This window comes from Megalops cyprinoides, chromosome 10, assembly GCF_013368585.1.
Source record: "Megalops cyprinoides isolate fMegCyp1 chromosome 10, fMegCyp1.pri, whole genome shotgun sequence".
Lineage (NCBI taxonomy): Eukaryota > Metazoa > Chordata > Actinopteri > Elopiformes > Megalopidae > Megalops > Megalops cyprinoides.
In genome coordinates this window covers 27,163,927-27,189,732 of record NC_050592.1, presented here as the reverse complement: position 1 = coordinate 27,189,732, position 25,806 = coordinate 27,163,927, and the positions used below count along the sequence as shown (strand labels likewise).

The window sequence follows — 25,806 nt, the reverse complement described above, 5'->3', positions numbered from 1 at the left end:
ACGCAATGGCTGACACTGAGGAAATTACAAGCAAAATAACTTACAGATCGCGACAGTGTCAAGTAGTGTTTAGCGCAACCTGAGATGTTGGGCGTAAGATCTTTGTGCTAATTACCATAAATCTGTTTCATAGAAGTATTTCCAAACAGCAGATGAAGCTTTTGATTTTTCTAAAAATTAAAAACAGTAAAACAGTGGTGGGGCCATAATACCCCTATTTACTTCTGTTAAAAAGAACAGCAGAGATAAATGTCTAGGCTGCTCCACAGGCTAATCAGACACACACACACACACAAGCAGTAATCAAACAGAAAAGTGGGGGATAGCTAGCCTTATACATGGCAAGGTCAAAGTCCCCATAAAACAGTAGCTACAATGAGGCAGGTGTAAGGTGTGAGCGGGGGTCACTAGGGGTGTGACCTCAGACCCCCTTGGGACCGGCGGGAACAGGAACTGGGGCAAATCTGCACAGCGGTGTGCATCCCTTTAACTGCAACCCCCCTGACACCCCCCCCCCCACAACACACACACACAAATCCTGCCACAATCACTTCCTGATGTTCCCTGCTAAAAACCCACAGATGTGATGGGAGCTAAGCACTGATACTGCCCTGATGGTTTCTGTCGTCTCGCCGTCCCCAGCGCTGGTCAGCAGCTCCCCTCTCCTCTCCTCTGGGAAATGATCCGTCCACAGCGATGACATTGTGTGCCTTTCTAGAATACTCTACCCCCACACCCCCGCCCCCCCCCCTCCCACCCCCCCCCCCCCACGTGACCCGCCGCAACCACCCTTCCACCCTTCAGTCTGGTCCTTTTAAAGAGGTCAGTGTTGTCATGAGGTCACAGGGAGCCAATCGTTTTCAGCCGCTGCACAGCATCCAGCGTTGCTGGTCAAACGGATCGCGGCGATGCAGGATTTTATGTGTCACAGAGGAGCGATGCGGTCTGGAGAAGAAGCTCTTCAGCTTTATTTATCTACACCGATGTGAGCCTGCCTACCATAATAATCCTGTGATTACTTAAATAAAAATAACATACAACACACATAAGAACTGGGGTCAGTCAACGATTTAAAATAAAAAAAAAAAACAAGGAAAAAAGAGGACCACAACGCAGTGAAGGGGAGATGTCCCTGCAGTCAAAATTAGGATGAATATAAAGGAATCTCCAGTTTTTTCATTCTTGACTTTGGAACATCAAGGCCTGCCCTGCAACACCACTTTTATTAAAAAACTCAGTCAATTATCGAGGGAGAGAGGAACCCACAGTGTAGACGCATAAAACTCCACCACGGAGTGCTAATCAGGACAAACGGATCATACACTCCCATTATGTGACTGTACACTACAAACTAAAATGAACACTTCACATACACACGCGCACGCACACACACACACGCACACACACACACACACACACACCAGCTCATAGAGCCACCATGCTGGTAATCTGAGTGCAAATGTTCAGGTCAGAGCAAAAACCAATGTGTTTATCCAGATAAAAATTCTCCTAGCGCTGCCCACTGAAATTAGTTTTACAGCAGTAGGAAGGTTCTGGTAACTCTTTGTCCTTCAGCACACATTTACGTTAGAGCGTTAGAGGAGGACACACTGTAGACGGTTAGCATCCTCACAGCTCTCACTCTCTGGCGTGTCTAATTGAGCAGTGACATGTGTTACACACGTACACCCACAAAACATACAAACAGGCTGGGTCAAGAGTCATGCTACATGGTGACCTAATTGTCTTGACAGAAACAAACAGAAAAGTCATTCTTCATCAAGACACATTGCACACACACACGCACACACACACACACACACACACACACACACGCACACACGCACACACACACACAACTGAGACAGATTTTTGTATTTTATATTAAACCAGTTTTACTAGACGTTCGAGACAGAGGACACCACACTTGATATTAATAAGAAATATGCTTGGATATTTAGGGCCTTCCTTTTAAAATTCAGTGTCATATCATTTGACTGAAAAATTAAACTTAAGAGATGCCCGGTGTCTCATTTCCATGGCATTCAATAAAGAAAGGAGCAGAAATGCATTATGAGCCCTTAAGTACGTGGACAGACAGATCAATTCATTTCATCATTTAACGTGCATGAGAAACAGGAGGACACAGAGAATATACCACAAATAAAAGCAGTACTGACCCATTCAATATGAATGCACTTACAGCAAGACAAATTACTGGAGTGTGTATAATTCATCAGCCGTAAGCATATTAATTGTCACACTTTTTCGGTTCTTTTTCTCTCAGTACGTTTTTCAAGAAACAGAGATGTGCAAGAACTGGGGAAAAAAAACAAACCGTAGCACCTGCTCATGTTTGTTACTCCACATTTAAGGACAAAGCGCCACAGCAGTTAGATTGAACGCACCCCCCCACCCCACCCCAGTCGCGCTTGCTTCCTCCAGGTCAATACCCACAGGCGCCACTGTACGATACTCTTTCCGGCAGTGTGTGTAAAGAGACTCCTACAAGACGAGCTGCAGGTCCCAGACTTTACAGCTAAATTGATTTTCCTGAAGAGGATCTGGCCAGTGTTTAACCTAACGGTGTAACCATGTACTTATTCACGCGGGGGCAGCATGTCCATTGATTTCACTGTCTGCTTTTCTGTTCTATTTAGAAAAAACAGCAACACGGGGATTTGGCACCATCTGAACCAGTGAATTCCAGCCGGCTATACATTTATATGTATATTTATTTACAACAACCTTCGCGAAAATGCCTGCAAATTTCAGGTAAGGCCTCCCCACACAAAATCACACGAGTGCCTGTAGATTAAAGGGTGTATTAAACGGTCAAAATACACAAATTATCAGTGTGAACAACAGCATCAAACCTCTGTTCACATATATATGTGTGTGTGCGCGTGTGTGTGTGTGTGTGTGTGTGTATATATATATATATATATATATATATATATAATCTTTAAATAGAAATTATGCTGTGTATTGCATTAATTTATGCAATACACAGCATATTTTTTTACTTGTGTATACCTGTGAAGGAGGATGAGACAAAGAAAGAATTTTACCCGCTGGTCCTGCATATCCTGCTAATCTCATTAAAAATAATAATTAATAATACATTAAAAAGGAAAAGAAAAAAACTGTTTTCATCCCAGCCATAAAACATATGTATTTTTAATATGAGTCTCCCTGAATCAATACCCCCAATCAACAACTGCAACTAAAATGCAACATGGGGCATAATTACTATAAGGTCACTAGGTATTATTCAAAGTCACTTTAGTTTATCACATTACGACAAGATGGGACGCTGGGCAAAAATTATAAATTCCTCCCCTAAATCTGTCCTTTTCTGATTTAGATGGATGAAGAATAATTAACTCTTAATTATTCAGATGACTTCAAGGCACTTTCTGAATCCACAAAAGAAGCCAGTCGTCGCTATCACGCCACTTGAATCCACTATCATTTTTCAAATCTTGAACTTGACCAGTGACGAAAATAAAAAAAGAGTCGTTCTACCCACAATCCTCTCTGCTACCTCAGAGGTTCTTCAGGAAGAACGGTTCCTTTAAATTCCACCATATGCAAATGCTCAGATGTGATTTGCATTTTAAAGTATTTAACTCCCCATATTTATTGGATTCCGGGGCCTTGCTGATCACTGATTTATGTGCTTCCGGCGATCATATTTCCATATTTGTGTGGTTTTAACGACAGTAATAATTCAAATATGCAAAGAGTTGTTCTTTGAACGATATCTTTAATTATGTCCTCAAAGCATCGTTGTTTTGCCAGGGTGCCCTGACAAAGAAGGCAGAAAATGAGGCATGGCAATGATTTTGGAGACATGTTGAGGCCCAGATTCAATCTAACTGAAATGGACTTTGTCCTCAACTTTTAACAAATGTAAGCAAGTTGAAAGTTTTATGCCTACACATTTTTGTGCAAATTTCAGCATATGACGCTGTTGCGGAAGTATAAATACCCGTAATGTTAGCTTCAATTCAGTGACACTGGTGACAATACGCATTGCGGTAACACTGAATCTAAGTCCTGTGCGCATTTGTCCAATGCTGTGTGACTGAACGTGCAGAAATTTTTCTCACGTTCACCAGGCCTCGTGTCCAAAAAAATGGGCTCGGAGGAGGCAGCGAACCTTAGTCGCACGTAAACAATTTATTAATTCTGACACTCTTTCACGACAAATCCGATCACAGATTCCCCCGAATTCTGTTCAAAATGCAAAACCTGCCCCTCCTCCTCCGCCGCCAACTCGGAAAGTTTCCACGCCACGTCCCTCTATTGGAGTTGTCAACATCTGTCTGCGTTCTTATGAACGCCATCAAGAGCTGTAATCATTACGGGGTCTGCAGCCGTTCGGTCCCGTTGCTTCCAGAGTGCCGCCGCCAAATGTGTCCACTGTCACCGCAGCCAGACGCCCCGGCACAGATTCCCTTTGTCACCGAATGCGCAGCGGAAACTTTTTAGAATAATTGCTCACTCGTGTAGAAATAAAGGCGACTAATGTATTGGATTAGCGGTGGGTTACAGAGTGGATATTTTATCGGCTTACACTTTCTGTGTCAGTCGATAAAAACAAAAGTACACACATCATTTATCACGAAGTATATAGTGTTTGTATATATACTTATTAATATAATCAGAGGCAGTTACATGAACTTTCAAATTTTACGTTTTGATGCATCTAAAAGACGTTTATTACATTGACAATAGTAGGAGTTATTTATGGCATAATTAAACTATAGATCTATCAGTGTGAAATTATTTAAAAAGTGTTTTCACCAACACCTTAAACATAACGATGGGAAAACTACTAAACACATATGCGCAGTATATATTGCCTAAACACAGTTATCTTTTGTGAGGTATAAACATTATATTTCATTCCCTTAACGCATTTCCTACTAATTTCTACTCATCTCCTTTTACAGCTAGAAAAATCTAAAGTAATTTTCTGCTTTTTACGAAAAACACGTATCAAAACGGTAAGGTTTGTACACCAGAAGAGTCCGGTTTTGTTATTCTATAAATATTAATATTCCGTAAATATTCCCTTCAACAACATGTGAACTCTTCATTTCAATTCAGATTTAACCAGTTACAATAATTTGTCTTTTAGTACATGAATTCAAATAATAAATTATTATTATTGACATAATGCATGCATAATTATATTACCATAATTACTCCATCTATAAATAGGCAACACAATATTATCTTCTTTTTGTTAATATTTTTGTTGCTTTTGCTGTGATAGCTTTGCTGTTGTTTTCTTATCATATTATCATTGTAACTAATAATTTATAACACTGATATGTAAAAATACTCTCTGTGGATCTCCAGTGAGGCAGCAACCCTGCATGTCCTGTTAGAGGAAAACGCCTCTGCTATTTTTACGAGAGCACTCCAGGCTAAAAACATAAAGACCGCTGCGCCCAGTCGCATACAATTGTCAGACCATTGTGAAGCCTGGCACATTAGCACAGCACCTCTAAGAGGCTTTCCTTCACCTGCACGTTAACCACTGCTTGCACAACTTAAGCTGCGCGCACGCACACACACACACTGCCTTTTTTAAACCACTACTACAAGACATGCCATCTTCATGCTTAGCCGTTCTGATTAAGGGGGGAATATTAACCTGACCACCATGGAGTCATGTCCTTATATTGGACTGATGATGATGATTATCATTGTTGTTATTATTGTTGTTGTTGTTTATTGGTGTTATCATTATTATTACTATTGCCAAGTCTCTCGGAAAAAGGTTCCTAACCTCAAGAGATTTCATGGTTAAATAAAGGTTAATAAACAAATTATTATTATCATTAATGTTGGTGACTATCACACCGATGATGGTCTGTAAGATTTAAGAATTTGGTACTTGCCTGAATGTGTGGCTCAAAATTAAGGGGTGCCAAACAGATTAAATGTCCTCTTCAATCTTTCCTTATTTTTATAAGCTGCACATACACATCTATGATTTAAAAAAACAACACAGTTAACCTAATCCCACATAAATTTACAGCACCTCAGTTTAGTCATTTTATGTATCTCCTTCCACCTTATACTGTGCTCCTACCTGTTAAGTAAACCATGTGCAGTCAAAACAAAATCAGTACTGGGAGAGCACAGGTACAGTGTGAATTTCTGTGGCAATTATACAGGAATATTTATTCAACATACAAACAGTACAAGCTGGGTTTAGTCATTTTAGTAAAATAATGATTCAGTCACATCGTGCCATATGCAAATCTGAACGCTTTATGTTAGAATTCCCTGCTATGCGTACTACTTTGAATAAAAAAAGTTGGCTGCGATATACATATCACGTAGCACAATATTGTTGTGTCTTATAAGGTAAGCGCTTATTTTCCTGAACTGCCTTTTTTTTCCTGACAAGGTTATCTAAGTCGCAGCTGCCTACCTGCTTGTATTCATTCAGTGCATGCGCCGATTCAAATATTCACTTCTGCGTCCCTTATCTGATAACCACCCTGTGTGTAAACACAATGGTATCAAGTACACAGCATCTCTGGCAAAAAGGGAGTGTTCGTGCCATTTGGATCCTTTGGCTGATAGCAGGAATTCAGAATAATCTAACTCAGGCCTGTATGGGAGAGATGGAGACATGAACTGCATCGAGAGCCAGTTGCAGTTGCATGTTTCTAGAACTATTTCTGCTTTCTTTGTTTATTTTTTTAAATTTTTGCTTTCTTTCTTATTTTCTTCTTTAACTTCTTGTACATATGTGCTTCACTGCCTTGCAAATATTACCATTACAGTTTGAATAAAGACTCAGTACTTTCCATTGGCATTTTATGTATTTCTTGAATTATATGTCACTTGTTACAGAATCCACTGTACACCAGCTGGCTCCAGTAAAGAAATACTAAAAAAAAAATTATATTAAATCTCAATTCTTATGTTACACCATAATCTCTTCTCTTTGAAAGGAAATCCATACATTTGTTGTATTCTGTGCTATGCCATGGAATGTGTTCACTGTTTTGAGTAAAAAAAAACTACAATTTTTGCATCAATGATAATATATTGCATTAAATATTTATGCACAATAAATGTTAGCATAAGTTTAAGTGTAACTTCCTGAAATATTTCTGCTTGTAACAACACAGATAGAACATAATTAAAAGAACTGAAATGTATTAAACCTTTGTACCAGGAGACATTAAATTAACTGAAATATGTTTCTGTTTGGTGAAAACGGATCAAAATGAAGGAAATTACAATAAAATGTAAGCGTTATCAATAATTTCAAATAATTTATTGAAATAATAAAACAAATTAATTAAAAAGAACTTTTTATAAGACCGTGGTATTGAGTTGAGGCGCCATATGTACGTATGTGTGTGTGTTTGCGTTTGCATGTGTGTGTGTGCATGTGTGTGGTAAGGGAAGCCATTACAGTGATGAAATTACACAGGGTTTGAAGCGGCCCTTTGTACCTCTGCACCTCATGCACGCGCACACACACACACACACACACACACGCGCGCGCACACACACCGCAGACAGACCCTCATTATCAGCCCTGCTAATTTTACCACTTTCCTTTTTGTTTAAAGGCTCCTCTTCATTAAGGAGCTGTGGGGACTTATTACTGTGTAGTCTTTGTCCTTGCTGTAATTGCCCTCTCGGTACACCCCCCCCACCACCACCCCAACCACACACACACACTCCCCACCCCCCTGTGACGACCTGGCTCCGTGCGCTGCCAGGGTTCCCGGGAGATCTACCGCACGTCCCCCAAGGTCCAGCAGACAGAGTGAGGAGCAAGCATGTCCTAGTTAGAGGAATACCGTGAGGAGCCTCCCGCACCGCGCCGCTCCGCTCCAGAGCCCGCTCCCCCCCTGTCTTATTTTTAACTGTTCCTTAAATCACAGTATGGGGGATCACAGGGGTGCAGTAGGGTGGGTGGGTGCGTGTGTGAGCGTGTGGGGTGGAGCGGGTCGGCCCGGCACAGCACCAGGATCCTATCCTCGCCGGACACGGACCTTGTCGCGCACCCGTGCATTGGTTTGCGAATTTTATGCATTTATGGCATTTTGCGTTGAATGTGTTTAGCAGACACTCTTATTCAGAGCAACTTCCAGCACAAGAGAACAAATATCGTATTTGTGTTTCCTAATATTGGATCTGCGTTCACTGATGAGACCTTACTGAAATGAATCTGCAAAAATATCATCTCATCATCACATACTGTGTGTTCAATATATTTTTACAATTGTATGATTTACAATAGAATTTATTATGTTTTGAGAATAGATGTTTTTAGATACACACCTTCTTTGTATGAAAGTCAGACAGTCTTGCCATTAAACTAAGAAGTATAGAGGTCCAGACCACAACTAAAATCTAATGCACTAATGTCCCCTTTCGCTAAGAAAAAAACTTGGAATGTATTTTTCTTCTGACATTTATTACTTCATACAAATGATTATTTTTTAAAATTAAGAGTTCTATACCAATTTGTTAACGTTTTTCTAATATATATTTCAGGCCACAAAACACACTAATGAGCATTTGTATACATCAAGGCTTTGGGGTAACACTTATTAAACCATAACCACCAATTCTGTAAACATTAAAACAAAAAATAAAAAACAGCGCTTCTTTATTTTCTTCAGAATAATATTCATTATGTATGATTACCTATGTATGTGCATTAAGGGTGTATACGTGCATTACAGACACACACACCTACTGTATGTGAAGAATTCAGAAACAGAGTTGTTGACAGCTCAGAATATTCTCTGGTTTTTAAAATAAACTGGCGCCATCTATGGGCAAAAAGCAGCCATGGCATAACATGATAAAACGTGCCTCCATATTATATCCTCCCCAGGTTCTGAAATAATTGCATACAGTTAACATGAGCCAATTTCATCCCATTATTTTTTTATTTGTTTCAGTGATTCTTCTTCTGAGGCAAAAGGATGGAAAAAACTTCAATTAGTGAAATTCTTGAAACAGCACATTTTATTCTTAGTGTTGAAAAGGATTCTATGCATTTATTAGCAGGGCTAATTTTATAGTGTTCATATTGTTTCTTCCAATGCATTTGTAAGATTCCCATGCGTCTGTAAACACATTTCTCTCCATTATATCCAGTTTAAGTTGTGGATAGCTTAATACTGCATGGCTTGTCAACAAGACAGATCCATCCATTATTTTACCTAATATGTAATCTATGGTGGGTTAAAACCAGATTCCTTTTTCATAATCCTCAAAAACTCCTGTTCCTGCCTGCTTTTTTGTGTATGTGCACTTAAAAACATTAATGTAAATGCACTGCTCAGCTTGTGTGGATACTGTAATTATAGGTGTTGAGCATGCATGGATGGGCTTTGTAATATCAGGTTCAGATCTGTGAAGCTATTGATAAACGAGAGCCCATTTTTACATATCATAACCGCAAAAAAAAGTCTGTCCAACAATATGGAAAAGAGCGTGCACACACACACAGATGAAGCAAAGTTGATGTGCTCCAGTCTTTGGCTGGTGAGTCTTTGAAGAGGTATGCTGCAGGAGAGAGACCCTCGCACTGCCCCCCGATTTGCACACATGAATGACTGAGCCCATCTTTCCGCGCATTAATCCGCAGAGTTAAACAGCTCGCTAAACTCTCCTTTCCCATGTTCCCTCGGTAATCGGACTGTCAGTGTTTTTTGTGGGCTGTCCCAGGGATCACCGAGGGGACTCCCGTTCGAGACGTGCAAGGGTTAACGTGCCGGGAGGGGGACTGGAAGCGGGCGACTTGATGGTCCGGCTCGAGGAACGTCATTACCCGCTAAAGGCGTTTTTGTTTTTTTTCGGAATGTTGTCTGCTCTGCCTAAGAAGTCTGAAACATCGAAATGTCCCCGAGGACCCTGCTTTTCCACACAACTATCCCGGACAATCACCAGTCAGCCGCCACCACCCTCCCCTCAGCCCCCCCAACCAACCCCTCCACCAGCCTCTGTCTGCTTGCCCTTCCTAGTTTTACCTGCGCCCCTTGATTCAATCTGAACGGCTGCTTTTTGCCATTCCAGACGATTTAAGAGGAACCGAACGCCCCCATCGTCTCCCATACGCACCCTGCATGTCTCACGCTGTCGGCTTTGAATGTTGGAGGCCCCACTTCCAGAGTGACGGAAGAGACACACACAGCGGAGAATGTGTAAGCTCGGCCATAAGTCAATGCGGGCAGGAAAGGAACGCGCTTCACGGCCCAATATTACAATACTTATTTTGCCTCGCAGGCTCAGATGTCTAGTCCAACTTACACTGCTTGATTTTTTACAAGTTATCCGCTTTATACAGCTGGGCATTTATTTTATGTAAGCAGGTTAGGTTAAGCACCTCATTTGAGTGTGGAGCAGCAGTGCCCCAATGGGGATTCAAACTTGCAGCCTTAAAGCCGGCTTTATTTATTTATTTATGTGTGGCGGCGGATTGTGCTTCGCAAACTCTACCCACAGGACTCGGACAGCCTCCTCTTTTATTGCTTTGCCGCCGCTCTAAACTTTGCAGGGGTGTCCGTGGGACGCGGGGAGGGCTGGATTTACTGCCCGGCCCGCTGATGTATAGAATCTGGAGGCCGCGCGTCGTCAGGCCTCGGGTTTTTACTCCCCCTGAGGGACCGCGAGACACCGCCATGCCACAAGTCCCCCCCCCCCACCCGCGCAGTCAAGGACACGGCCGGCATCGCTCACCACGCATCCTTTTCACATATTGGAAGCTGCTGGCTGCCAACTACCAGGGGTGTCATATACACATCTGCAGAATGGGAGTTCAGACAGGCAGGATGCATTATGGATTCAATGCGGGGGGAAAGCAGACACTGAAAACCAGGGAGGAGGAGCCTGAGAGAGACACAGCATAGTGCACTGTGTTACCGGGCGCAAGGAATTGCTGATAGTAGGCAGGTAACCGGTCTGTCTGCCTCTTTTTTCAAAGTATATCCAATAGACAAACTTGTGCCCTTCAAGGAACAATTATTTAACGTAAATAATATTATGATATGAACTTAAAACAGCATGACATTAATTTTCATACAGTCCAAAACTACACGACTACCTATAAATCTAACCCAGGATTATTTCTCTCATGTTCTGAATCTAAGCTACTATCCCCAATACAAAATACATCAGGAATGCGTGGATGCAGACGTAATGTGTAGATGTTCCCCCACTTTATTTAATTACAAGTGATCTTGCTTTTTAAATTAAATTCCGAAACATACAAGATGGCAGCGTGATCCCTAAATGATACCGCTTTCTTGGAGAATTATCAAGTCTGACCTGAGCAAGCTGTGCCTCGTCAATGACAGCCGCCCCCATTCAATGCCAGTATTTTTCCAATTTTCAGCTGCAGAGCATCAAACTGTACAATTTGATAAACATCACTGCTGGCCAAAATGGCAACCTTCTCCCTTGGCACTGGGTTAGGCTCGCCTGTGTTGCCCCATGACAGAACCACCATTGGTCCAGGCTTTGAAAAGTAGCCCAATGGACTAAAGAGTGGATGTTAACCCTCTGGCCACCGTGTAAGAAATCGCTTAGTTTGATGTGACAGATGTCAGAGTTTGCAGTACCACAGCCCGGAACATCAGCTCTCCGGTCACCCCTGGCCCTCTTTGGACGACAGCAAAGACATCCAGCACCTCACGCCGAGGGTCGCTACATAACAAGCACACTGACACCCCTACCTCCCGTTTCACTTTGCAGAGAAACGCTAACGCGCCAGACACCAAGCGATAGGATCGCGCCTGCCGGCATTAACAGCTGAGACAGCTATTTCATTTTACATCAGGGCGGACGCAAAAAGAAGTGGAAATCAAGACAGTGTTTTCACTGTTCACCTAGGTTTCAGACAGGCCCGGTGTCGGAGTGACCGTGACTGACAGCACCACGGACTCGCTGTGACACAATGAGGGGCAATCTCCCTCTCTGGAAATATAGATCTCTTATTCACAAAGAGCTCTACACGTCCTCTCTCGTTCGAGTCATAAGATGTAAGAGTTGGAACATCATTTCAATTATGAAGATGGCAATGAGTGATTGCTTTTTTTCTGCCCTATTTTAATAACTCCAGCCACGAGAGAGCAGGGGGGTGGGGTAGGGTGTGGGTTGGTGGAGTTGGTGTGGGGGGGGGGGGGGGGGGGGCAAGCCGGCAATCGGACTCTCGTCCACGGAGAGCTAGGAGAAAGCCCAGATGCCACTCTCCTCCCCGCTATCAAAATCTCCCCAGCAAACCAGCCATGAAATAATCTATACCTACAGGAAGTCAATTAAAATGTGTCGGGAGAGATTAAGAGCACGGTGACAAGCCTTTCACCAGGCCTGTACGATAGCGGCATGCGCACGGGGGGCCCCGGCATCGCCAGCCCCCTTAAAAGCCGCCATGAATATTTAAATCCCCCGCTCCGGCGCAAGTTTGCAAAACACTGTAATGTCGCCGTTTGTTAGGAGTGAGCTCACTTCCGCATCAATTCAGTCGCGAGCTGTCACCCTGATTGCCCCCTTTGTTGAGGGACAGCACATTCCCATCTACGGATCAGTTCGGCTTTGTGTCACCCGAAAGACAATTTGGTCTTTTCTTCTCTCTCGCGGGCAGGCAGGATTGAATGCGCAAATTACTTTCCTTCCACCTTTAACTCCCACTAAATCTTTCCTCTTTTCCACTTTGCTGAGCCTGAATATTTTATTCGTCCATCAAATATGCATCCCATTAATTAAGTTAAATTACTCCTGACTGCCAAATATCCTCTGCCCAGCGACTGTCAACACAAAATGCATGGCTGTGAACTTCTAATGACACGGCGTCACTTAAAGGTGAGTTACAGCCTTCGGAGTCCCATCTGCGGGCAAATTATCAGCCACTTCTTCGGGACCCTGACTGAAATTAAGTGCCGGTTTCTTTTTCCCGAGCTTTTAACTAGTACACAATGGATGACACGCACAGCACTTGACAAAGCAGGAACTGCAGGTTTAATTGCGGCATACCTTTTCTCCTCATCTTTTAATTGCTGTTGTTAATCACTCATTAACTTCATTCCCCCCCACCCTCCTCCCCGGTGTCAGATTCCTAAATCTCCCGCAACACATTACAGCTCAATAAATCCAGTCGTCCCTCATCTCTAACATATAATTTAATCCATTTTTAAAACTGTCACTTCCTTCCCAAACAGGGCATTGTTCATTTCCCACGAACGATACCTGTACCCGGATTTTAATCATAAAGTAGTCATAAAATCACTCCCAAATCTATCAAGCCTACAATAACTCAAGAAGATGTAAAATGGTAGGTTAGTGGAAGAGATGTAAAAAGACATAATTGAGCTTTTCTCCAAGACTAACCTTTCTGCTGAATGACTTCAAATTCTGGTGACTGAACCAAAAGTTATGATGTCTCCTTTTTTTTTCTTTTTTTTTTTTTAAATTTGGCCCTGAGATCGTGGGCATCGCATCTGAGCGAGAACAAATCGGCGACGCCGGGTTTATTTGTTTCACCTTTTGAGACGAAGCAGATGTGCGGAGAAAAGTGACTTGGAGCCGCGTGTGCCAAGCGAGCGGCGCGCTTTCAGAGGCGGATAAATCAGCCAGAGGAAAAGCAGACGCTCGGTGATGGATATGGCTGCGGAGAGCTGAATGCAAATGCAAAGTCAAGAGACCTCGACGTTTGGAGGACTGCTGGAGGTTAAGCGGTCAGAGCTGACAACGATGGGCGCGCAGAAAACATTTTATCCATTTCAATTCCGCCGGAGTGCGGCTGTCACTCCCGCATGAAAGAGGATACCGACAGCAACAACATAGATCATTGAAAGGTAGAACGCTGTTGGGCAAAACGGGTTGGGTCATGAAAATTTGATTTTGACATGACCAGAACTGGCAATATTTTGAGAACCTGGTTACCTCTTTGACTGACTGGAAATGCACTGAATGTCTGAGACACATCAACTATTACAATGTAGAAAAATGCAGTCGTGTTTATTCAAATAGCAATTTGACCTTGGCGTGCTGTCTTTCGGGTAATGCTCCTCTGCATTCATACTCTTAATGCAAAGCAGCCCCATTTACATCAACGAAAATTATTCCTGCTTTAGTCTCAGACTTCTGTGTATTTGATAAATGCACACAATGCCAGCCTGAATCAAAGTGCATTATGACAGGAACCGCAGCTATCCACAAACCTGGATAGGTACAGCCGGCCTATATTATTGTTTTGTACCAAAAAAAAACAAAACGTCAACCATCCAACAGCACTAAAAGGAATGGAACCTGGAGGAAAAAATTGCCCATTTGGAAAAGAATGTGTAAACCAGACACTATCTACAAACGTATCATTTTAAGAGCCTTAAAATTAATTACTTTCTTCGAGATTGGTCTTATAGGCACCAATCTGTGAGCATGCACGGTCACAATCAATGAGGCAGCAGATGATTTAGGACAACGCAGGACAGTGCAGAGAACGCTTTCCGTGTGCAGGGTCCTTGGTGACTAATGAAGTGCTTGTAAACTTATGATTGCAGAGTGGATACAAGGGAAGAGGGAGATATTCTGATTCAAAGTCGACGCTGACTACACTCCAGAGAGCAAGAGAGCAGCGGCTTTCACGCGCAGCAAGAGCTGCACATAGGGCAGCTGCATCAAGCTCTTCTCACTGCCACTGGCTTAGGGGGGGTTCGCTGGTAGGTTTACAAACGTTGTAGCAAGAAAGAATAAAAATAGTGTTATTTTGTAACACGGATCAGGGTTTTGCAAGGCTTGGGACTGCATGCCGATCTGGTGGAGAGACAATCTTGCTTAACCTAGAACTGGATTCAACGATGTGAAAATGCTAAGCGGTCAACGCAGGTGCAATCGACTGATTGCCTAACAGATCAATGTTAAACGTTCATTCATTCCGCTGAATTCCGAAATTGTTCTCATGGAGTGTTGCTCCCTGGTCAGTTGCAAAATTTGATTAAAATGGTGGGAAGACATTGCTGTGCGGTGCGTTTTGATTTTCCTTCACAGGTGGTCTGCCAGGAGACCATCAGCTATAGGGGACAGGGACCGAATCCAGAGTTGGCGGTAAGCTGGATGCAGCAAGTCCTCACGGCCCGCCTACCACATTTCAGGCTGTGTACTCCCCGGCGCACACTGACGACATCATCACGACCACATGGTGCAGCAATGTCACAGATACTTCTATGAAGGCAAACAAATCCAAAGATTACTTGTACTGTTTTTTTTTTTGGCTGGACCAAAATGTTTGTGACACAAATAGCAAAAGCTTGAAAAAGAGGGCAGAATTTTACTCCATTTGTCCAATTTATTTACCAGACATAAGCCTCAGTCCCCTGCTGTTTGGATCTATGATAACGCTAATAGGACGTGCCCCATAAGGCATTCCCCAATAGCGCTGCTACTCACTCACACCAACATGAAGCTAACCAGGATGTGGATTTAAAGGTTTAAAGGCCGCTAACAACAACCAGAAAAAAAAACATGAGTGATTTATCCATGTTACCGAAAATGTAATTATCCAAGAGAGGCCATGACCACAATCTTAAAAACTACATCAAAGCGGTGCACTCAATCTTTGTGACAAACTCTTACTGCATTTTCATGAGAATACAAGACCCCCGGACCCTCAGTATCCCAGAGAGGCCTTCAAGTCGCCTGAAAATTAGGGTGTAAATCTGTTCGCAAAAAAGAAGAAAGGAAATTGATAATTAATATCTAATTTCCAACTAAAAACCTTCCCCCTTGGGTGTCACTGAGTGGGGAAATGGTCCTTCTTTATGTACAATCTTTCATTTTAACAGCAACTATTTTACCAACTTGTACGTTTAAGTGGAACCTCTTTTACCCAGGGTTCCTTGGGGGACATGAAAATCACGGTGAAGGACTTTGACTTACTGGAGTGTCAAGAAATCGTCTATAATGGATGCAAGGAGACGAACCTACATCATGACTTACCAGCTCCTCCTCTACTGGAGCATAAATTAGAAAAGGTCTGATTTTCTTTCATTTAAATACAACTTGTAAAAAAAAACTGAACGGCACATTAAATTGTCCACATGCTGTTTAAAAAGAAAACACTTATTTTTAATGTATCGCTCTCAGTGCATAGAAGAAAAGTAAATGCTGTTTAGGTTGAGTGAAGCAATGGGAACTGAGAGGCAGCAAATTCGCATCTGAGCCTCAGACGGACACTGTGCTCACAGTCTCGAGGTCACATGGTCCATGCGACCTTGCCAAGACACCGTGGAATGCGCGAGACAGCGCCACTCAGGGAAGCGGTTTTTAAAACTCCGCCGTGGGCGAGAAAGAGGGGGACTTGACCAAACTGGAAGGGATGCGCAGATGACCCAAGACAACTGGCAGCGCCGGTCATACCAGCTGGACGTCCAGCGCGGTTAGGCGTCCTCCTCTCTTACACCAACAGGAAACTACGCTTCCGAATTTGTGCGCTTTCTCTGCTCCTGCACCGAGGTCCGGGCCACTGCCTTGGGACAGAACGGTGGGGGTCACCGCACCAAATTCTGGGCTCGGGGGAAGCGTCCTGTGATTAGCCGCGACCGTAACTGTGACTGTAACTACGACGGACCGGCGCCAGAGGCTGCAGGTGACGGCTACAGCGCCGATGATTCAGTGACTCCTCCAGTAAGGCTTTGTCTTACATGATGTCTCAGGGCTTTCGCTTCGGCAAACATGTTTGCGCAGGCCGTGAGCCCCTCCGGACCCAGCTGCCCGGCCCGCACGCTTTTCGCTGATGCTCTGCCTCGGCCGGCTCCCAGGATGGATGCACTGCATTAACCGCTGTCCGGTTCGTTGTTTGTGGTTTTGTCCGGGCCGGTTTGTTTGTTTGTTTTGATTAAAAAGTGTTTTTGATTATTAAAAAAGGTATGCTCCTTCGTGGGCTGTTAGGAAAAGGCCATCCCCTTATATCTTGCAGGATTTCGTGGTGTGTGTGTGTATTGGGGGTGGGGGGTGCTGAACGGTGGACCTGCGGAAGCTCTTATTAAAAAGCCGGAGATGGATGGATATGGGAGGACAAAAACCACATGAGGAACCACACACAACGGGCCAGTCAGCGTTTATCAAAAGCCTAGCTCCTGTAACTACCTTAACGCAGCACCCTGAAAGATGCTTACCCTAAAATTTTTTCCCCTCACCTCCAAACCCTCGATTTCGAGTCATGGAAAATTCAAGTTTCAGACGTGAATTGATGCGCTGAGCTGCGGATACATTTCACACCCTGAACCCTGTGCTAACGCTGCCCTTCAGGGCGGGACTGTGTTAGGTTTGATCTAGCCCCAGGGGTGATAATGAGGAGTGAGATTTAGTGACACTTGTGTGAACAGTCAACTTTAAATCCTTCAGCCTTGCCCTTGTCGGGGGCTGCCAAATCTCACACTAACCTGAGTGGCAAACATCCTGCCAACATCTGTACCCTAGTCTGAAAAGAGGGCCCAGAAAACGTTCCACTGTCCTGCCGTTTCCCTCATCTTCCTCTTTTCTTTCACTCAGACTTGCTAATTCCACTCAGACAGAAGAAACAGTCATTTTACCACAAACCGCATTGTCCAGTTCTGTTCCCAGGCCGCTGTGCCGTACCTCAGCCCGAACGAGTATCAGCCTCATGCTGAAATCGAGGCCAAAATTAATTTTGATCTTCATCTGTGGTCTTGCTGGTTTCCTGCTCGCACTCCCATTCTGTTTCCCTGGCAAACATTAATTTGGATGCATCAGCTGAAGGCAACTAAAACATCCGATCCATTATGAGGCGTCTTTATCGCATTACGGGGACTAACACGGCTGTAAAGCTGTCCATTTCATAAAGAGCTATCGCTCCTGCAGAGCCCCCCAAAAAAAAGGCCAGCCCTTCCAATCCAGACACAACATCATTATTGTCAGCTGACTATTGTCGAAAACTGCTTAGTCACACACTTAACCTTTATAGTTGATGGGATTTTTTTGTTTGCTTTTTTTTTTAGATTCAGCAAATGACGTTTAACATTACATGTTTTATTTCATTCCAGATAATGGTACACTATATATAGTTAACTGTGTAAAAAAGCAAACAATGAGAAGAAAGATAATTTAAGAGACCCTTGAAAACGCAAGATTACAAGATACTGTACAATGTGGTGCAAGTGCATATCCTCCCAAGTGCAAATATACATTTATTTAATAAAAAGTGACAACAGGTCTGTTATCAGTAAGACTCTCATTACTTCTTAATGACCCCTGTTCAAGGGAGCTTTGTGTTAAAAAGAAGTCCCAATTTGCATGTATAGAGCATTCAACAAAAAGATTTACCCAGAATCCCTAATTAGGAGAACGATCGTTAGAAACAGAGAATCATTTTGTTTAATCAACATATAAGCTTCGTTAAATATTCACATAAATTGGAAAATGTAAATGAATTATGCAAAAAGAAGGTCTCGTACATATCTCCTTGTTGGTTACAAGTAAATGTTTAAATTTCATCGGCGCTGTCTGAAATTGTCCACTGCTTTGCATCACTAAATATTTTTCCAGCTTCTAAAAATTGCTCATTTTAGGCCCTTTGGTTTATTTGCTTTAAGACATTGATTTGGATAAATTGGGCTTTTAAGTGTTTCCGTGCTTTGTAAAACTCGCCGTGTCCTTCCGCAGCCCACAAATAAATGGCTTCTACCATCAGAGGTTTAAATAATGCAGAGCTTGTCAAGCTCAGCCGTATGTGGGATTGCGATGAAGTTGCTAATGCACGTAATGATTAAGTGTAACTCAAATACTGGCTGTGTTGTTCGAAACTCGACAGGCACTAATTTGGTCTATTATATTCCGCCGTTTAATTGCCGGCTATGGACACCCCCTTTGACACTTTATGATGCGGCGACTTACAATTATTAAAGATCAGAGAGTGGCATTATAATCATCCACATTGGGATCCCTTCTCATCTGCAACAACTGCCACCAAATTTTAAAATAGTTTTACGGGAGTTATAACGAGATTCTATTTGAGGATTATGGGATATCGTGGCAGAGAGGAAGGGCAGACTATAGGGGTTGAGTTAAGTGACGTCTGTGTGGGATAAGCAGCTACTGCAGCGTTTTCTCCTGTCATAAGTTGGTTTCACACTATATGCAGGCCAGCGCAAGCGTGCATATTACTGAGGAGGGAGAAAGCACAACTGATTGTTTAGAATGGAAGTAACATAGGGAGCTCTCAGTTAGCAGAAACATATCTATCAGAAGGTTTGGATCTATCCAGTGTCAATAAAACCATACAGACAACAGATATCACAAAATAATATTCCAAGTATGCGATTTTTCAAGCGAGATCACAGGATCACTAATTGTTTATCTTTGTCATATCTTTGAATGCTGGTAAATTGCCAAAGTTTCATTCCTTCTCATCAATATTCATGAAGGAGAGTCTAACCCTGTATAAAATAAAAAAAATTAGTGATATTATTAATATTCCTGCCTGAAAGTGACTGAATGCAGATCACTCTGCCATGTGTCATTTTGTCTCAGAAAGACCTGGAGTTTCATACAGTGCTTGGGGAAAACAGCAGGGTTCAATTACTCAAATGTTCAATCTTAGGAGCCATATAAAATTCAAATATTAATTCATCAAAATGAACATTCTTACATCCTTCTAACTACACACACACACATATATTATGCACACGCACACACAGACATGCACATATTTCTTGGAAATGTATGTATAAATTTCACTTACACTAACAGCGCCACTTACACAAAAGCTCCAACTGTGCTTATATGTTTCACCTTCTTTGTTTCCAGGAAACTGTAAATTCTTACAACCTCACATACAGAAGTTAACAACAATCTCAAGCCAAATAACGGTCATACAAAATATGCCACATGAATCAGAGGGCCGCCAAATTTCAGAGGCCATAGGTGCAACAGCAGCGAACGCGCAGCACACTTTGCACGGTATCAATATACCATTGCTATATTAAACCAATGTTTCACGGTGTTTAAATTCCTGATACATAATTTAGCAGGCATGGAGAGGGCCGGAGTGGAGCATCTTTGGGGAGTGGGGGGCTGAGGGGGGAAAAGTGCTGATTCCAGGAGCATTTCTGAAAATGATGGAGGAGAGGAGAAATGGGTCATTAAGAGGCTTGGCTTTGCACCTCTGTGAGCGCCGGACGCTGGGGGTGCACTGGGGGGGTGGCGAAAGGAAATGGCCGCCATGGGCTTTCGCCCTGAATATGACGGATCTCGCAATATCCGCCAGCAGACGGTTTGTTTGGGGGTCGCCCGCGTGCCGTTCCCGCAGCTTTCACAGGTCAGACTTTTATGGCTCAACTTTATGATTATTAAACTTGTTTCATAATTTGGGGGATACAGAGAAAAAAAAAAATACCACTGGGGCCTGTTACATTATTTTCAGATCAGATTATTTACTTGCTTGGCTGGTGTCTTTAAAATGCTTACAGTTTTGGCCACAATTGGTTACAGTTTTATTTTGTGTGACAGTTCCAGGTAAGAAGCTCTCTTTAAAAACCAGCACAGTAATCACTTCACCATATGCGTGTTTTGGAGGGGGGGGTTGAAATTCATTCTTTTTAAATATTATCCTTCATGACAAAGTGATTCTTTATGATGCAATTTTTATGAGGGAGGACCACTGTTCATTTCACAACAAGAAACAATGGAAAAACTACATAAATAGCACATTAAGCCAAGCTCCTAGAACAAAGAGCCACTTACTGTCACAATCAGGAGGCCACGGTATTCAAACGTACTTTGAGTCAGTGAAATAATGAATCAATGAAATTTGGACTTATCAGACCAGAGTGTCTCAGTGCCAGTGCCGAATTCTGGGCTACCCACTCTCACTACCTCTGATACTGCATCATTTGCCCAATGCTCACACTTCCACCTCACCCAAATCAAGGCTTTTACCAAACCTCTCGGTAATTGCATGCCTCCTCTTGACGCTGGGTCTTCTATCAACAGTGTCAGAGCGCCTCTGACTTAAGGAAGAAAATAAATAAATAAAAGACGATGCGAGGGGTCTTTCTGAGAACAGGTCTCACGTTTGATTGGCAGCTGGGTCAAGGTTCCCATTTGGTCTTGGCCCTGATTTGCATTTGTTAATTAAATGCCAAAACAATATGATCTTAAAGTATCAACACCCATCCCCGGTCTCTGAAGCGAAGGCGTTCTCCGCGGCCCAGAGAAAATGAGGTGGACGGCTGTTGCACGCACAATATGGTTAGGGGCCCCCGATTCACTCCCGCACATCACCACGGCGGGGTTTCAAAGAGGGCAGCGCGAATCGATGCCTTCACATGAGGAGCAGACGTGTTTTGATTGAGTTAAGAAGACGTTTTTTATTTTTTTCAGACACCACAGAAAGCGGAGTATATACTGGAAATTAAAATCAAACATATATTACTGTGTCGTTAGAGGTAAATCCGGTGGTTTGCAAGATTAACCATGAATGAGTGAAACGGACCGGTCCGGAGTTAGCAAGAATCACGGTGGTGTCTCTTACTAGCAGACATGTTGTTTGAAGTACCATATGGTGATCGACAGCCCCCATATCATTGTAATTTGGCCATGAGGCCCCACGGGGCAGAAGGGCGTGGCTGTACTCACCCACAGACAGGGCACTTGTACTCTCTCACGCCCAGGTGCCTCTTGACGTGGTTTCGAGCATCTCCCAGCTGCGCTGTGGCAAAGTCGCAGATCTTGCACTTGAACGGTTTCGATCCTGAAAAGATCAACGAGACGTGAAGCCAAAAACAGGTAGAAGAAACAACAAAGAAGGGTAAGATATTACACTATCATTATCAATATTATTATCAATTTCCATCTCAGATGTTCCGGTGAATAGCACCATGGGACAGGTCAGGGGTCAGCTGTGGGAGCTTGCAGTGAATACCAGTACTGTGTTGAACCTGTTCGTCCACAATCACACAAAAGCTAAGCATAGTTGGGCTTGGCCAGGTTTTAAGTGAGGAGACATCTGAAAGAAAAGTCTGTTTTTAGATGGCCAGCACTGGACACTCATATCAGGTATTTATTTAAAAAAAAAAAACTCATTTCAGGCTAGTCAACCCTGGTGTCAAAGCACCACACTATCTCTAGGACACGTAACCCCCTGAATCCTCTTAGGACTGTTTGGATTGAACCTATATAGCTTCTTTCTCTGACTCTGACTACATTAGTGGTCTATGAGTAGCTAGAAAACCTGTTGAACTGCCATCATCCTGTTCAGAGTTATGTGGTCCCGCCTCTGTCCGATTATGGGAACAATAACGCTAAAGGAAGTGCCATTTACCAAGGTCCTGTCGCAACACGGTCATTCACAAAGACAGTGCTCACCACTAGTCTTGTGACAAAGCGCTCCTTTATCAACACAAAATCAAATTACAGACACCATGACAGCCCATCGCTCTTAAGTTTACTGACCCGCCCCTACCAGCCCTCTGTCAGGCCAGTTACCTTGAGCCAGCCAGGCCTGAGTGAAAAGGAAAGGCACTATATGCATCAGACGCCCCTTTTTTGCCATTCCAAGACGCCATAAATTGGATTCAAAAGGTCAGGCGGAGTGTGCAGATCAATTCTGTGTGCTCGCCGCCCGTTCCGTCATTAAAACACTAATCACTTTGCTTAGGTTTGCAGGGAGGTTTATTCCTAATTATTGTCATTAATAAATCAGGGGGGCTTCAAGTGTCCAGATGAGGGAGCGAATGGCTGCCTGACATTCATCAGTGCAGCACAGTGCACTCACAGGGTCATTAGCAGGCTGGCTGTGCTGCTCAGCTCAAAGCAGCTTCTTGGTTCAGCAGCCTGCTCCACTAGGTGGTACAGAGCAAGCCTAAATCCTCCTGCAAAAAAAAAACAATATTCTTTTTTTTCAGATGGTGGAAGCTCACAGATCAAACTAAGGGACTCTAATGCAAAAAAAAATAAATAAATAAAAAAATAATAATCTCCCGGCAAATATTCCCAGACACGATGCAATATTTATCCCAGCACCGCTCGCTGATTTGATTAAGCACTTTGTGTAGATTACTAATACGTTCAAGCACGGTTCACTTCCTGCGAGCTTAAAGTACGACACATCGAATTTTAATGCTGTAACGAAGATTGAAAGGCAGCCGCGTGCTAACAAGGTCCAGAAATGGGAGAGCGTTTCACAGTTGAGTGCCGGCGAATCAGGATCTCTTCATTTTGACCGCCCCCCCCCTCCCCTCACTTCCCCAACCACCCACCCACCTCCCCCCGCCCCCTCCAACCCACCAAGTCACAAAGCCTAGGTGCAGGGAGCGACCCGTGCAGGGATTGAATCCGTCCGGATGGCTTCACGCGTTTGAAAATGCCAAGGGGAGAGAGACGTTATAGCCCTCAGCCGTCACATCTTATCAAGTTAAGGAAGTCCATTCCGCCTGGATGAGTTGTGTAAAACTGAAATTGACCATTAATGCAGTGTCATGTTAAATTAATACTGTCATCTAAATTGGTGGTGTGACTTTTTCGCATTTGAAATGAGACTGACAATGACTAATTCATCTCCTAAAACCTCCGGCGATGTTCCCTCCATCACAACTCTTTTTCACCTCCCTTTCCTGCAATGCGAAACCACCTCCAACGCATTAAACAGTTAAGAATGCTTTATTTGGGGGGGACATGGGAGACGATTTCGGCCTTTGTCATGGAGTGACAAATCAATAACCCCCCTCTTAACAATGGTTTCCACCGCGTAACAAAGGAAGCCTCATTTTCTATATTCCAAACATGCAAGCACTGAGGCTGCGTCCATTACTCTTGCCTTGGTTCAGCAAGGGTCAAATGGCTCTGCGGTGAAAAGGCGGTTAATTTCAGAAAAATGCAAATCCATTACGTTCTCATTGGCAAAATGCACTTTTTGGGGGAAACTGACAAATACGCGTGTGACCTCCCCCATCCTGTAATTTCATTGATTAAGCCAAGTAAATAAAAACACCCTAGATCCCCACAAGACTGTGGTGCATTTCACAGCCATGTTGCGCAGACAAAACTCAGTAATGATAATGAATCAGTCATATACAAACTCAGCAATGATAATTTAGTTCACATAAAAAATGTTGCCATATTAGCTACGTGCCACAGTCAGAACAAATGCTGGCATTACGCAAATAAAGTCCCCTCTATCGTAGCGACAGTGTAAAGTTGACCCAGTCCAGCACAGAGAGGTCCATGATAATGTATGGCACAGAATGGTGCCTGGAGCAAATGAACTGTCAGCCTCCACTGGGCCAAATTATCGATTCATTTAAAACTACAATGAAGGTCAAACTGACCCTCCCTCCCGTTTAAGGGTTCATCACATATCATACTAAATACGTTGAAATCTAGTTACGCAAGTAAACTACTGTGACAACACCCTTGTGGTATGTTCTTCTTCTAGTAAAGACAACAGCTTTATTCTGCTTGCTATTTGCTCGCTATTTATAGCATTTTGTGGGGAAGAATAACCATTGACTGTGATGTGGGCTATTGCAGATCTTTTGCTGGAAATCATTTGTCTCCAGGGAGCTTTTTTCAGATATCAGCTATCTGTCCATGTCACTCACTTGGCTTGCATTGCATTATGGGGATGAGGAATTCCATTTTGCAGCTGGAGGTGAAATGTCTCATATGATGGCATTCCATCAGAGACTTCTATTTGGAGCATAGGCTTCTGATGGGCAAGCAAGGCCTCAAGAAACCACCTAATGAGCAGAGCGTCCATGTCACATCAATCACTGACTGGTGTGAACCAATCAAAATGTTCTGCACTCCATGAGAAAATGTGGCTGGCCCAAATCTGTGAGGCATTGATGGCTAATGATAGTACACTCCATGATTAGACTCAGGAAGCCTAACTGTGCCGTGCCTGTGAGAAGAATAGCAAGCATGCGTTTGTTTAGGATGTGATGTTTATGCTGCCGGGGGAGAGGGGCTTAAGATGTGCGTTTGTTTCAGATCTCTGCTGGGGATGTGAGTGGGGCTGATAGTAAGCGGTTGTTTAGGGGTTGGGCTCTGTGCTCTGGGGCGGTGACTGGTAACAGACTGGAGCAGGGCGAGTGAGGCATGTTGTCCTCTCCTGCGTAAACCAGAGCTGTCAGACGGACAGATTGATTGATCCCTGAAAGCCGAAAAGAGTCCCCCAGGGCGGAGCTTCAGAGCACTGCAGACCAGTCAGATGATTACATTATCCAAGCCACTGTAACCCCATCCTTTTCCGAGAACAGCCACTACACTGCACTGAAAATAAAAAAAAAATAAAGAAAAAACCCATCTGAACAGTATCCAATTTGTTCCACAGAGTTGAAACCGCCTGTCTCCTGTTGCCTTTATGGGAGACCACCTATTGCCAGTGAAAGAGGCAGGCTGGCCTGTGTCGTCTGAAGCGGCTTCACACAGACTGCCATCAGGGTGGCTGAATAGCCAGATTCAAGTGGGTTTAAGGACGGTTTGGTGAAAAATATCATGCCTTTGACCTCCATTGGATAAGGCTCTTCTGACGAGACTAGTTTAATATCATAGCTGCTAACAGATTAAATAGCAAGAGCAATCTTCCCCAAAACCCTTTGCCTCAAATAAAGTCCGATGCAAGATCCTGCACAAAAATGCACACTCCTTCCATTAAGGACTACTTGTCCTGTAATTCCACGTTACTTAAGCCAAGGGTATATGCTATGCAATTCAGCAGTATAGCTTTCAGTTTGAAAGTGAGGAAGGGAGGTGTCCAATATCTCTGTTGAACCAAAATCAGGA

General features: G+C 43.3%; 1 protein-coding gene across 1 annotated transcript in view; it reads right to left on the bottom strand.

Moving 5' to 3' along the window:
- The window catches only part of znf407 (zinc finger protein 407), a 168,170-nt gene that overhangs the window by 130,646 nt on the left and 11,718 nt on the right, over window positions 1-25,806 (bottom strand). The window contains exon 3 of the mRNA XM_036539569.1: window positions 21,658-21,772. Coding sequence (XP_036395462.1) covers window positions 21,658-21,772 — 115 coding nt within the window. The remainder of the gene's footprint in view (window positions 1-21,657; window positions 21,773-25,806) is intronic.